Source organism: Lampetra planeri, chromosome 1, assembly GCF_965212315.1.
Source record: "Lampetra planeri chromosome 1, kcLamPlan1.2.h2, whole genome shotgun sequence".
Lineage (NCBI taxonomy): Eukaryota > Metazoa > Chordata > Hyperoartia > Petromyzontiformes > Petromyzontidae > Lampetra > Lampetra planeri.
In genome coordinates this window covers 19,208,861-19,223,903 of record NC_136107.1, presented here as the reverse complement: position 1 = coordinate 19,223,903, position 15,043 = coordinate 19,208,861, and the positions used below count along the sequence as shown (strand labels likewise).

Below are 15,043 nucleotides of genomic sequence, written 5' to 3'. Positions count from 1 at the left end.
CCCTCCACACCTGCCCTGCCCTCTCAAGAGCCGTCTGATTTGCCTTTTCTCTGTGCTCTGTAATCCACGAGCCCAGACCAGATATTGAATTTATCGGTACCCATGGTGGTGGCATAATCACACCTCCGATTTAGCACGGCTGGCTACGTACGGTGCTCAAGAAGTTCAACATACACAACTTGTGGTTACAATCACTTTACGTGGCCAATAAGTGATTTGTGATAACCATTTTAAATGACTGGGTTGTCACATAACTCAGTTATTTGCCAAATAAATATTTCTGTGCTAACAAAGTTCTCACTTTAGCTGGCACAAATTTCTGCTCTGGCCCTTGGACTACACGCACAAGTTTGAGCAGCACATTTCTTGACTGCATTAAATATCATTGTACAACAGGGGGGGGGGGAGAGTTTTGTAATTGCAAGTTTTGAATTTCTTTTAACATTTCCAATTTCATAATAATAATTTCCAGTGATTTATTCAAGCCATGCCGGTGCAATCCTAGTTTCAGCAAGGCTGTTCTGGTGCTCCAAAGCTTTTGAATATCGCGACTTTCCTCAACTTAACATTCTCTTGCCTCCTGGATACAACCAGGTTCGGTTTGCCCCCAACAGTTTGGGAATTGGCATCTGCGTTTAGGTAGTAAGAATTTGAATTGTACCGGGATATTGTTATTTGTGTGAACTTATTTCGTACATAGCCAACCATGCAAATCGGAGGTCACCGAGGCTGACGGGGAAACATGTCCAGGTTTGGTCTGTGGAGAAGGTGGCAGCCCGATGCGAGACGGGCAGACGGGTTACCCGAGTAGTTGGTGGGGTCTCTGCAGTGAGTGGAGCATGTGCACAAGCAAACAGGGCCACAATGTCAGTGAGGCCACCTGCTGTGGGCAGCACTGCAGGCCACTCTTGTAAATGAGACTACCCTGGACACCCGAGTACTCGCCTGGTTAAACAAGCAAATCTTGACTTTCACTAGTGGCCAAATGGTTACGTCGGTCAACCTTGACATGACGAGTGCAAAAGTGAGTGAGGCTGCCGTACCGAGGGGCTGCCAGTTCCACGAGTTGAGTCTCCCAGAAATGCCATAGCCCGAGCCGAGTGACAGCAGCGATGCGATTGCTCAGAGCGGCCCGCGCGTGCCGGGCAGCGTGCAGGCGGAACGAGGAGGTGCAGGCAGCGCTGGCCGAGGCGGTGGCGGTGCCGCTGTCCGTGGCCGAGCGCGTCGACGACGCGTGGCCTTTCATGCTGGAGCTGGCGGCACACGGCAACTACGCCTGCAGATCCGACGTGCAGGCATGCAGCTCTTGACGGCACGATGCAGACCACGATAATTCATGTCAATGTACAGCTCTTTGTTTGGCCATATTTCACGATAACATCTGAACTAGTTCTGGGAAACCCTGCCCCTCCTTCTTCTCCATACCGCACTGATGGGGGGAGCACCCAAACTCGATTCAGATATCACGATGCAGGTCTCTCAATTCATAAGCGTATTATGCAACCCGTCGCCCCAGTGGTAGACGAGTAACACGATTGTGGTGTCATAACAATAAATGAACGATTTACGCCACTTGGCAAGTTAAGCCAGTGACTGAATTCTACCTAAACATAAAGTTTGTTGAACATGCATTTTACGAATAAACACATTCCTTCGGAGTGGGCAGGTAGGAACTTGGTTGGAAAGCGCATTCGTGCACGACAGACAAATATGCACGACAGACAAATAATCCCTGGTGGGCAGTGTGGAACTTGTTGTTCCTACCTGTATAAAATATAACTTGACTTGAGGTAGCCAGGCAGCCAGCCAGGTAGCCAGCCCCCTTAACTATCGGCCCCTCCCCCTTGCTTAGGCCCCTCCCCTTACTCCCCCTCCCTTAGGCCCCTCCCCTGACCACCCTCCCTCAGGCCCCTCCGCTGACCCCCCCTCCCTTAGGCCCCTCCCCTGACCCTCCTCCCTTAGGCACCTCCCCTCTCCGTACCCGGCAGTAGGTCTCCACGAATCAAAGAGCTGGTGGGCAGTGTGGAACCTGTTCCTACCTGTAATATGCATTGTCATATAATACTCCGTAAAGTATTTTTTTTTATTGGGGGGTCGGGTTAATTTATATGCTTCATGTTAACCTAGAAATGCATTAACTTGTTTTATCTTTTACAAGGAATACATTTGCTTTTTTGGACAAACGGAATCACCTTAAGGCTGGGAATGTTGAAAGAAACACGAGGCAAAACGATCCGCTTTTTTCGTTTCAAGGCTTCCATTTTATAAATGGAGCCACCCTCCCCCAGTTCCATTTTGTGAATGAAACATCGCCCGTCTCCTCATTGGCCCGAGTCGCGGCGGTGCCCCCCCCCCCCACTACAAACCCCAACCCACCGCTCCCATTGGTCGGTGAAACCCCGCGAGCTCGATTAATTAAATAATTGCATTCGGCGCCCCCGAGCCAATGGGAGGGCTTCTGGTGGGGCGGGGCCGTGGTATGCACGACAGACAAATAATCCCTGGTGGGCAGTGTGGAACATTGTTCCTACCTGTATGATCAACAGACTACACAACTTCAGGGCAGTCATTGATACCTCTCGTAGTGATCTAATTGAAAGTTGCCCTCCCAGTTGCTGACATTTGAGATACTAAATCATTTACTGGAGAAAACAGTGCAACAATTATTGCCGTGAATGACTACCCCAAACCTGTGCCGGTGAATCGGTCTTGAGGGTGTTGTGCTTCTAAAAAAATAGACGAGCAAGAAATCCTGGTTTCAGGAAGAGGGTGTTGCAGAGTAACAATTACCAGAGGGGCGAGTTGAGGGGTACTGATATATCGTGTCGGTAGTCCCCTCCAGGTGTATCTATGTTGAACTTATTTTGCACTGTATGTAGCCAACCGTGCTAATCGGAGGTGCGGGGGAAGGACAAACTAAACACAAAAAGCACTTTAAAAGAAATCTAGATTTAAAAGTGCATAGCTCCAGTGGTTTCCTAATATCGGAAGGGTGTGTTCCAGACGGCCGCAGAAGAGCATCTGAAATTGGCACGATGCGGTGACCGTCTTTGTTCGATGGCCAGCTAAAAGCCACTGCTGCTGCGAGGATGACTGGAGTTTGCGTGACACAGGTGGGGGTCAAGGCGCTGGAGCTGGGCGTGGAGGGTGCCTACTACAACGTGCTCATCAACCTCCCCGAAATCCACAGCGAGTCCTTTAAGACAAAGGTTGTGGCTCAGGCACTAGGGTCAAACCCCCCCCCCTAATTCGCGGCCATGCTACGGTTTTACTTAAGGGGTCGTTAAGTTCAGTGGAAACACAACCTCGGTGTGCTCTCCGGGCACACAAATTGAAGTGTCTGAAGGAGGCAAAAAGAAAGCAGTTTTTAAGATAGAGCAAAAAAACACCTGGATTCAGGAAGGAAAATGCATATTTTTAGTTTATTGGAAACAGGTTCAGTAAAAAATGAAACGTTTTGTACAAGACACAAGATATAACAAAACCTGTATACATTATTCTTACTACACGAGCAGTCTGAAGTATGTAAGATACAAATATTTAGAAAATGTAAGTTTAGATCGTCCACTCTTTAAACTATCTTCCAAAACTGTTGAGTTGCCTTTCAACTGAAGTTGCGTAAATGCGATCCATTCTGCTGAGGGTTAACTTAATGCAATTATTTAATATATATGTAAAATATTTACTCTGTTATAAATTGACACTAAAAAGTGCTGCCGTTTTATTTGGACACAATCTGGACGAGCAAAGCAAAAGCACTTCAATTTGTATACTCTTTTTACCGATTAAAACGGGGAACGTGATCAAACATTAACAAGTTCGGAAAAATCACGGAAATGCGTGGATTATGTACAGCTTTCCAACAAGTGTTTGTCTTCAATAGTTTTATTAGCCGTACAGAAGCCGATCATGGGTACCTGTCAGGGTCAAAATTTTTGCATATTTACAAGTTGTTTTTGCCCTGGTTACTCTTTGACCAATCTGGTTTTTAAAATGGTAAATCGCCAACAGCAACATAACTTTAATCTACAGGTTTATGTTTTGACGCATCATAGTGCCCCCCCCCCCCCCCATTATGGATGGATGGATGGACAGACAGCTCGTGCAAACAATGCTTCAAGCGTAGCCGGAAAGAATAAAAAATATATAAATAACTGTGGGAGGAATTTTTTTTTTTCTGCCGAGGCACAGTGACATTCCAAGCCATCCCACAGAGGTTCACGACGTCAGAAAAGTAACACCAACGCATGCCGCAAACGTTCGTATCCGCTGAGCAAGCGTGATCCTGTGCACGCACGTGTGCTTCCCATCTCTCCCCACAGGTGAGAGAGAAGATGGAACGTCTGCTCGCCCGTGCTCGTGAAAATTCCGCCCATATCCTGGACGTGGTGTCAAGCCGAGAGCCATCCTCGCTCGCGTGAGCGACTTGGAACGGTCGTGGTGCTCGGGCAGTTGGGGGGGGGGGGGGGAGTCGAACTCAGCGGTGTCAAGCAGGCAGGCTTGCACGCCGCACCTCCTTCCCTCCAGAACACATGGGGCTTGTCAAACCTCATCACAGGAGCTCCTAGGAAGGGTTCATTTGTTGAAAAGGTTAAAAGTAAAACACAGTACAAGGCCGCCTATCCGACCATCATGTATCCGCCCTGACCAATTAACAGCCCACACCCAGTGCAATATTTGTGCGTGGTGTGACTGCCATTTCCTATAGATGTTCACAAATCTGATCTTATAATATAATTAAGTGTTCTTAATCTTGTGTACGAGGCATTTTCATATCCGATCTGACTGTAGCTTCATACCTAGCAAGTCGGATAAGCAAAGTTGTACCATACATCAGTTAAGACAGTGTTGGCGATACGTGGAGGAAGGGGCGGTGAATATCGTGGGGTAGAAATGGAAGCTTACACAAAATAAGGAGTAAAAATTGTTACTGCTTCAGCAACTTTACACAGGTTGAGAATGTTTTCTGTGGAATGTGAAGACATGTCTACGCATCAAAAATTGTGAGTGTAGGCTAATTGCCTTTAATGTAGATTTAGATTTTATTTTCCATTTTCTGTGGAACTTAATTTAGTATGTGATTTGCTGGCACCAGCTATGCTGCTACAAGTAGCCACCGTGCACAAATAGCTTAAGTGTTCTGCTGTTCATAAAATGCCGACTTGGCGGGGTGTGTTTGAAAACAGATATAAATTGGTTTCCACGTACGTACGGAAAATAAAATATTTGATATTAGTTCATGTGCCATTGAATGATTTATGTCCAATTGCAACTATTTCGGCAGCAGTGTGAGCAAAGTGTGATAATACACAACTGGCATGTCAAGAACAGTACATTTCAAAAGCTTTGTGCAAATATAGCAAGCGGCTTGTAAAAACTACAGTGAACCTATTTTACACACGTGTGAAGACCGATACATGTAAACAGTGAAGTATTGTGGCAGCTCAAAGTCTAGTGGTCTTGATTTGGTGCAATATTGCTGCCGTGGTGTAATGTGTTAGCACACGGGACTTGCAATCCATCTCGCCAGTTCAATCTCCCGGAACGGCAGTTGAAACAATGGTGCGCGTTTCTTCAAATTTCACCCCCCCACCACTACCTCGGATTAACACGGTTGGCTACGTATGGTGTGTGAAAGAAGTTCATCATACATGTGTAGTGACACAGCGCCGACTGCTGTACAGCAGCAGCAGCAACTAGAGGTGTACATTTAGCGCACACGCCCTCTTGAGCATATACACAGTGTGTGTGCCGGCAGGGCGGAGGAACTGGGGCAAGGGTCATGGTAGACCTCATAGGGAGGCCCCTGGAACCCTCTGGTGGGTTCGAGAAGGCTCGGCTCCGCCCTAGCTGCGCCGAGGGGAATAAAAGCAGTGGAGAGTGAGAGCGCCGGGCTGTCGGTTCTGGGAGTGGACTCGTCTCTTCGTCGCTGTCGTCGTCACCGCCTTCGTCGCTGCCGCCTTCGCCCAATCATTGCGTGGCCGGACAGTAGTTGGCTGTCTAGGTCGACGCCGTCGGTGCAACGCGGACAGGGTAGTGTCTGGGCTGGGCCATACGGCAGTGTGGTCGTGAGACAGAAGGCCAGAGTTGGTGGTGTGAAGATTATAAAAGAGAGAAGGTGCCTCCTGCGACTACCTCGTCTCCGACTGAGTGTGTGCACCGCACGCCACCCGCACACACGTCTCGGAAAAAAAGAAGAAGAGACCTACGACACTACACATGCATACATATACATGTCCACATAACAGAATAATTAAATGGGTACATCACGTATAAGCGATCGACAGCTCGCGTGTGATGGTGTAACATGTGGGGTACTCCCACCTCTTTCAATGTCTAGCCAGCGTGGAAGAGTAGGCCAATTACCGACTTGGGAGGCTCTAGAGCTCCATCTAGCAGAGGCCCTTCCACCAGCAGTTGCTTGAATACGTAATTGCAGGGCTGTACCTTTACCTATTGCCAACTTTAAACAGATGGCAATGGGATGTTTGCAAGACAGGAGGAGGTCGAAACCATCTGCACAGTCAGTGACCGCAAATTTCCACTCTCACAGGCAAGCAAGCAGCTCTTACCAGCTCTTGGTCGGCAGTGAGGTCATCACAATTATCAACCCGTGGATCCAAAAGCGCTGCGACCGGACCAGTTTCTGGCGGAAGTACACATGCACATGCAGATGAAGTATAAGTAATGCTTCACCTTCTGCGCAGTTTAAGTGATCATGTAGGAGTGAATCATAGACACCTACGTCACAATGCAAATAACCTGGAGGTAATTTCATAGGCATTCTCTGACCTTTAAGGGTCTATCCATATCAAAAGGTACAAGACAGCCTTCGTCCATTCATATTACTTCGCTAACAATTCAATATATTTGAAATTATTTACTCTTTTCTTAAATTGGTGATCATATTTTAATACATGACCACTATTACTCGTCTATCGACAGGTCGCACGTGTTGGGTAAAATGAGGGTACATCGCCGTGTCCTGCCAGCGTCAAAATTATTGCTGTTGGCACTTTCTCCTTCGCGGCGATATTCGAATCGCAGTGCACGGAACAACGCGAGCTGCATAACGGCAGCACGGCGACCTTCCTGTGCCAGCCCAGAAACACAATCACGGCCTTCATGGTTAAGTTGATTTACAATCACCCCCAGAAATCTCCAGCGATTCACAAATAACGGATAAGAATTTGTGGACTCACCGAATCATCTGCATGTATGTACGTATGTATGTACGGTATGTTGGAACTTCTTTCACACCGTACAAAGCCAACCATGCTTATCAGAGATGCGTGGCTTTAAATTAAAGATCCGATCTTGTGGTCAGTACCTGGCAGCAGAATGATGATCTTGCTGAAGGCGTTAGAGAGGGCTTTGTCCATTGCCATCTTCTTTATTTTTGCTAACTTTGTCCGCTCCATCGCTGAAGAAAAATCACGCATTAACACATGCACCCAATTAACCCTTTCACGTTCCGAGATGTCTGCAAGTTGCTGGGGTGGCTCCCATTGACCGTTGAATTTCAGAACGTGCAAGCGGTTATCGTTAATTTTATTTAGTGTGGCATAGCACCACAATGTGAAAAACCTTCACAACTCATCGGATTCCTCCAGTATCAATAAATATTCTGAATCTGTAGTGGCACGACCACAATCTACGATAGCTAGCGCCAAACTGTGCCACACCCTTTTGCATGGCCTTTAACTTCCAATTCCGTTCCAATGACATACGTGTACGTCAACAGAATGGAATCTAAAGTAAAACTGATGATGTACACGTACATCATAGGAACGTAAAAGAGTTAAAAACCTCCCTCGCCGATCAGCTACTACTCAATGCACATAGTGCTGTGTAAAATACACCACCAAATTGGGAAGTGGAAGTTGTGCCGCAATAGCATATACATTCCTGCTAAATGAAAACGTACGGTCGATGGTCAAGGATAATGATGGGAGAAGCAACCATAGGTGGGAGTTTGCACCACAGCATGTATATCGTGGAGATGGAGCAATGAAATCAACTTGTGTGCAGGTGGTTAGGTGTTACATCGCAGGACTATGAGAAGCGGCTTGGGGAAGCCTTCAGGAATGGATTATGGCTTATGATTAAATGTTTTTCTCAAATGGATACATTTCCACATGATAAGCCACTTTGTTGAGCTATCATTTGTGGCCAGGTCACTTCTGAAAAGGCCCTAATAGCTCTGTGGGCTTTACCTGGTAAGATAAAAATGTTTTATTTTTATTTGTATTTATTTTTTAAGTGATTAGTTTACCTTTCCTCTACTTTGCATTCCTATCCTCTTCTTGTATTGTTTGTTGTTGTAACGTTCTGACCTGCCCCCGCTCAAAATCTGTGAAAAAGAGCTTTAGAGCTCATCGGATTCTTCAGGTATAAATAAAGATTCTGATTCTGATAGTGTCCATGCTTTGCCTCTTGCAATTTGTTCAGACGAGACGGTACGAGCGCTGCACATGCCTTGCCGCCAAGTGGGACACACCTTGGCTCTGCACCTTCTCCTCGTCCTCCCCAAACCCGCGCGCCGCAATCTCGAACGCGGGCACAAGCACCTCCACGGCACACACGGCCCTCACGGTGAGGACAGGCTCCGTGGCATCACCTCTCACTACCGTGTTCCCAGCCGCTCCTCTGCTCACCGAGTTCTGCAAGAATGGCACTGTCAAATTCCTTTAGAGGGGCACCCAAACATTAACAAAAATCCCTGTATAGCCTGAACAGACTGTAAGGACAAGTGCTGTCAGCGAGCACCTATGAAGGCAGGCACGGCACACGAGAGGGTGGGTGGCCAGCACCATACCTGGCCGCTTTTGTCTCCCTAGTGATGCTGTGTGCACATCACACCAGGTACTCATTTGAGGCAGAGTCGACCTGGGAGATGGCCAGAACTGGTTCAGATGATCATCACTAGTTTTGGCCGTGAGCGAGAATACAACTTGGATCACCAGCTTCGTAGTGCAGCACGCGAACGATGACACCACCGCTCCCCAAATATTAACACACCACACACACCTCGGGGGGCAAAAGAGGCTTTTTGTATTTTTTACATGGTTGCATGTCAGTCCATTTTTGAGATTATTCACAAATATGACATTGTAAATAATCATTCTTGCTATATATTTAATGTCGTATACATTTAATCATAGAATTAAAGCATGATTTACATGCAATCAATTTAGTTTTCTGGAATAAGCTACTTTTTTTTAAAACGAGCCACTTCCTAAATATTTTATTCGAGTCTCATTTCTGCCGCTGAAAGAGGTCCTTGCAGTTACAGAAGTGAATGCCCATGCTAACATTGGACACAAAGTGTTGCCAGGTCGAAAATATTCTACTCCATTAGGGGCCAACCATTTAGTACGTACGCATGGAGGGGGAGGTAACCCAAACGTGTACGCTTGCGTATGGGGGGTCTACTGACAATGTACGCACACACAGGAAACGGGGGGGGGGGTGAAGGCTCGATAATAATTTGTCTACACAGTTCAGTTTCTTCAGTTGTCAGACAACAAGTACTACTAGGAGAAGTGGGACTGTGGGAAAGGTGTCACTTGTGTAATAAAGGACTCTGCAGGCGATGTAAGTCTCCGTTCGTCCTTTATTTGGGTTCTTGTCCTCCGCACCCCGCTGGCCTCCTCCTCGGACCAGCGTCGTCTCTCACGCGCCCCGCGCACTCTCTTCCTCCTCAGCTCCTCCACTCGTCCTTCACCCCGCTGGTCCTGACAAAGGACCAGCGTCTCCTCCTCCGTGCCACGCACGACCTGCTAGCCCCTCCGCTAGCCCCGTGCACTCCGCACGCTCCGCTAGCCACTCCGCTAGCCCCGTGCACCCCGCACGCTCCGCTAGCCACTCCGCTAGCCCCGTGCACTCCGCACGCTCCGCTAGCCACTCCGCTAGCCCCGTGCACCCCGCACGCTCCGCTAGCCACTCCGCTGGCCCCGTGCACCCCGCACGCTCCGATAGCCACCCCGCTAGCTCCGTGTGCCCCGCACACTCTGCTGGTCACCCCGCTGGCCCCGTGTGCCCCGCACACTCCGCTCTCGCTCCGCACACCCTGGCCGACGGTGCGCCAAGCCCCCATCAGCCACGTGGCTGATGGCGCGGCGGCCACCCAACGTGGTCCCGCCTCTTCACTCCATCGACTGGCCTCGATCTCTTCCGGGCTCCCCTCTATAACCCCTCTCTCACGTGACCCTGACTTCTCCCTTCCGGATCGTCAGATCCGCTCTTCTCTTACTGCCCTGCTGGCTCCACCTCCAATACCCCAGGTCGTGTGATTGGGCTAGAGTCCAGCAGCAACCTCATTCACGTTCGCATTACACTTGTATGCCACCGTACCCCTGACTGCAGCTATCACGCAGCTCAGCAAAATAAGTGGCCAATGTACGCAACTTAATGATTTAATGCAGCTGGCGGTGGACTGTTTCCTTAAACACGTTAATATTATTAATCCTTGATCGTTTCTGCGTGGATTAAATATTGGCCATTCTATAGGATTCGGGGGGGGGGGGGTACGTCAAGCGTATGTACGCATGTGGGGGGGGGGGGTGTAAAAAATACGCGTGCATATAGGGAGGGGGGGGGGTCAAATTGACAGATTTTTGCGTACGTACTAAATGGATGGCCTAATACCCGATGAGTGTGGTCAATCGTGCAATCATGCTGGAGGTCTTCTCAAACAGAACACTACTGACTCAGATGCTGCTAAATGGCTCAAGACAACTTAAGTTGTATTTTTGTACCCACATGCAATCGCTGCATGCATATAGCATGGTGAACATGCTTGCATTGTAAAGTGCCCTGGAAAGGGGGCTATATAAATCTGAAATAGAATAAAAGAGAATGCTTGCAGCGATTGATAAATATCCTTTGCAGGCCATTTCAAAGTAGTAGGCCTCATGTGGCCTACTACTGTGTCGTGGGCTATATCTGTCCCGTGCACCGTAGGAAGCCGTGTGCACAGGGGGGAGAAGTGTCCCTACCCCAAGGATGCTGTTGGACCAGCCGTTAAAGCCAAAGTAGTAGTTGGCGAGGTTGCAGCAGTACTGGCGACTGAGTGGCAGCTCCCGCAGCACATCCCCGGCGCGGTCGACACACTGCTGCACCTGTGGAGCACAGAAGACCAACATTGGGCAACAAGCAACACAGAATATTTATTTTTATACTGGAGGAATCCGATGAGCTATAAAGTTATTTTTCACAGATGTCCAGTAACACCCCTGTGGCCACGCTCTTAAAAAAAGAGATGCGATAAAGATGCCCACGTGTCTTTTACGGAAATATTTTTTTAGGAACTGAAGGTTTACACATCGTGGATAAACCATGCTAACTTCAATGGTACATTTCACAATCCACTCTTGATAAGTTTTTACTGTATCATCTCTCCAGGGATGGGCACATAATGAAGGTCATATTTTTGTTCATCTACTTAATAAGTCTATCTGTTAAGAAAAGCGTACTTTGTGGATAATGAAATTTGTATGGTTATAAAGTTTTTCAAAGACACCCATGAAACACAATGAAAGTTGGACCGGAGCTATGTGGCAGTTTTTGGTGTTATCATCAGCATCGTCCGAATCACGCTGGGTAAGGTTAGTAGAGCAGGGGGTTTTCTGCCTTGGGAAGGATGTCTGCCAATTCTAAACGCATGCAAGAAATCAACCGTAAGAAATCAACCGCAAGAAATCAACCGATTACAATTATCAGTCAGTTAATTGCAAGTCTCCCAGCTATAGTTTGGTCTTCTTTAATGCAAAATTGTACACAAACCATTCACGTAAAAAATGTGGCTTAAACATGTCATCTCTCAAACTTATAACCCACTGCAAACACGTAATTTGTTACACGTGAAAAAACTATTTCAGCAAACAAAGGAATAAATCGGTAGATTTTTTTTCACGGACAAAGGGGCTAACAATTGGAGAGTGGCATCGGTCCCAACCCGCACCCGCAGGATGCTGCCAGCGAAGGGTCTGCGGTGGAGCACGCGGGCTGCGCGGGCGGCATCACGGAACGAGTAGAACCGCACAAACGCCTGCTGGCACCCGTCCCGCTCACCCGACTCCGTCAGGCGCAACGAGAAGATGGGCCCCACCGTCGAAAACAGGTCATGGAGCTCCGTCTGTAGTACGCAGGCATGGTCAGTGGCAGGCAAGACACACATGCAATGAGTTTTTATTTTCCACCGAGTGGCAGTGGTGACATGATCACGTTGCTTGGGCTGCAGTGCACTTTGAGGTCACGTGAAGTTTTAAAGGCTCGTTGGTAGGGGGAGGTTCACGGGACAGACCCTGGTGACCGAATTGACTGGCAGATGCACCATCTGCACTCCCTGTGCTGTGTTTTAGCCGCCCCGCTCTGCTCGTTATTGTGAGCGTTGCTCCTCACCCTTTACCCACACGCATGCTCGCAAGCAAACGCAATCGCAAGCATTCATAACGGAGGACCATGGTGGTGCGTTTCCAACAAGGTCAATAAACATGGCGTTGATGGTGAGATTCCCGCTGCTGCCCAAAGGTTTCTGCAGGGATTTACCAAAGTTTGCCATCTACAGGAAAAATAATGTTAAAGACACTCAGACATAAATATACCTGCGGTCGGAATGCATTCCGACCGCAGGTATTGTAGTCAATGCAAACATGACTCCTTGTAAAAAAGGTGTCAGTTTTGTTGCCAGATAAAGGGGTAAAAAACCAATTATCATATTTTGCTACTGGCAAAGGAGGTTCCAATGGTGTAAATGCTTACCCCGAGTTCTCATACTCTGATCGTGCATTGTCTTTGAGTTGTGCGCCTTTTAGCGTCATCTGGTCCAACACCATGTGAGACTAGGCTCTAAGGAAAGCTGTCTCGGGTGTGGACCAATCAATTTCAAGGACAGTGCATACATTATCAGAGTTGTGTTTTTTGTTTGCATTCCGACCGCAGGTATTGTGGTCAATGCAAACATGACTCCTTGTAAAAAAGGTGTCAGTTTTGTTGCCAGATAAAAGGGTAAAAAAACTATTATCATATTTTGCTACTGGCAAAGGAGGTTCCAATGGTATAAATATACCACTTAATATTCAATGGCGGAGCCAGGATTTTCAGATAGGGGGGGAACCCCTCCAGCAATGAAAAATTATCGGAGTTGTTAGTAAGTAAGGACTTGTCCCTTGCTTTTAATTCGAGGCGTGTGCGGCGATGGCACAGCCATCGATTGAGGGTCGAATTCGAGCCGTGTGTGATCGGCATCGCGCTCGCTGAAGGTGAATGCCTTCAGGGAAGTCGTGTACTGTATACACAACTGCGCACAATTCTGAGTAACTTATAACTGCTTTGCCGTTACTTATTGCCAATTATGCACTCAGACTATTGTCATATCATCTCATAGAGTCCCTGGCACATAATATGTTACACAGTGGCAGTGGGGGTCGCAAAATGCCGATGTATTATTAATAAACCCCAATGATCCGAAATTAGGGATTTCGATCGGATCATTGGGGGGGAGCACATGCCACACCCACCCCCGGCTCCGCTAGTGTTAACATTCATGACTACCATGTGTAAAATATATGTACATGCGTGGGTGATGAGAGCATGTGAAATTACCCGTGATGTTTGAATGGAATGGAGCAGTGGTGCAGTGGATAGTGCACTGATATTTGAACCTGGTGACCAGAATTCAATTCCTAGTCACAGCTAAGATCATTGGCGAGTGATATCTGAATCGGTCGTGGGCGTCACCCCTAATCACCACCTCAATTTCAGCAACTAGACCAGCAAGAAGTATGGTCAGATCTCAAAGGTAAAACCTACTTGGAAATAAAGTTGTACAATTTGCAACTTTCCCATGCAACTAAAAAGGTCTTTGGGATCGATTGTTGTATTTCCAAGAGAAACCTAAGGGTTCTAACTTGATCAAGCATAGGACATTAGTTAATTGAGACCCAGAGTCGTGCACAAAGCTCGCTGTGAGGGAAAAGATTGTATCTGTTCGCAATGGAAACAAAATGTAATGGCGATTGAGCTGTTTAAACTTTACAATCCCAAAATCAAAACCACACACAACTTTCATGGTCAATACCGTGATACTGGCAAGTGCGCAACACCACTATGGATCACGCAAAACCACATCTGAAACCCAGAATGTTTAAACCCACAATGTTTAAACCCACAATGTTCAAACCCACAATGCTCAAACCCACAATGTTCAAACCCACAATGTTCAAACTCACAATGTTTAAACTCACAATGTTCAAACCCAACACGGCCAGATGATTCGCCCCCACGCTTTAAAGCAGCAACTCCAGAGCTCTTCATCGAGAGCCGCTGTAACGAAGAGGCGAGGAGCGATGATGATGAGGCTAAGGAGGTCAAGTTGCAAAGGCGATGAGTTTGAAGGGAGGTCAAACGGGGTCAAGAGTGCGACAATTATGTCGCCACGAAGTTGACTTGTAACTAAGCGAGCTGTGAAGTGGCGAGTCGTGAACGAGTGTGGTAGTGACGAGGTGAGTTGTAAGCGAGTTGAATTGTAATGCTGTGACGAGGTTAGTTAAATTTCGATTTAAAGCTTTCGTGACTGCAGGGATTCATCTTCTTGGTTCTTTCGGTAAAGTCACGTAGAATGGAAATAATAAAAAATTAAACATAATAATATAATATTATTTTACTGTTTTATTTTTATTATTTTATTATTTCCATTCTACGTGACTTTACCGGAAGAACCAAGAAGAGGTTAGTTAAACTATAATCGTGTTAAACTTGAACTCACCGATACGCGTGGTACTCCGCGCACCCGCACCGATTTGCTGCGCTCCGAGGGCAGAGAGAATCGCAGCAATTCCAGCCGCGGCGACTCCTCCATCCAGACGCTTTGCTCCAAGAGACCCCCGGGAAGCACGACGATTCCCCCGTGGTCGAAACCCGACAGAAACCGCGATGCCTCAGCGGCGACGGAGATTTGCAGCAGCAGCAGCTACAACGACAACAATCTCACCCACCACCACCGCGCACCGATTCCGATTCGTTATAAATCGATTCGCAT

General features: G+C 47.5%; 2 protein-coding genes across 3 annotated transcripts in view; one reads left to right on the top strand and one right to left on the bottom strand.

Annotated features, from left to right (window-relative positions):
• FTCD (formimidoyltransferase cyclodeaminase) overlaps positions 1 to 5,235 on the top strand; it is an 18,490-nt gene extending 13,255 nt beyond the window's left edge. For both annotated transcript variants that reach the window (XM_078595797.1, XM_078595804.1), the window contains exons 13-15: positions 1,157 to 1,295; positions 3,114 to 3,209; positions 4,323 to 5,235. In XM_078595797.1, the coding sequence (XP_078451923.1) occupies positions 1,157 to 1,295; positions 3,114 to 3,209; positions 4,323 to 4,421 (334 nt within the window). In that variant the 3' untranslated portion in view covers positions 4,422 to 5,235. The remainder of the gene's footprint in view (positions 1 to 1,156; positions 1,296 to 3,113; positions 3,210 to 4,322) is intronic.
• On the bottom strand, positions 3,404 to 15,043 carry RDM1 (RAD52 motif containing 1). Its single transcript, XM_078595810.1, has 7 exons — positions 14,771 to 15,043; positions 11,966 to 12,139; positions 11,001 to 11,123; positions 8,501 to 8,663; positions 7,331 to 7,423; positions 6,573 to 6,646; positions 3,404 to 4,564 (listed from the first exon to the last, which is right to left on the bottom strand). Exons 1-7 carry the CDS (start codon positions 14,861 to 14,863, stop codon positions 4,553 to 4,555), a joined length of 732 nt encoding a protein of 243 aa, XP_078451936.1. The 5' UTR covers positions 14,864 to 15,043; the 3' UTR covers positions 3,404 to 4,552.

What these genes read in the sequence shown, in the direction of transcription:
- RDM1 (XM_078595810.1), bottom strand. Translation starts at nt 14,863, where the DNA reads ATGGAGGAGTCGCCGCGGCTGGAATTGCTGCGATTCTCTCTGCCCTCG. An exon ending in TCGCTGGCAGCATCCTGCGG is followed by an intron (nt 11,124 to 11,965) that starts GTGCGGGTTGGG and finishes TGTGCTCCACAG; the next exon opens with GTGCAGCAGTGTGTCGACCG. An exon ending in GGTCCAACAGCATCCTTGGG is followed by an intron (nt 8,664 to 11,000) that starts GTAGGGACACTT and finishes CCATTCTTGCAG; the next exon opens with AACTCGGTGAGCAGAGGAGC.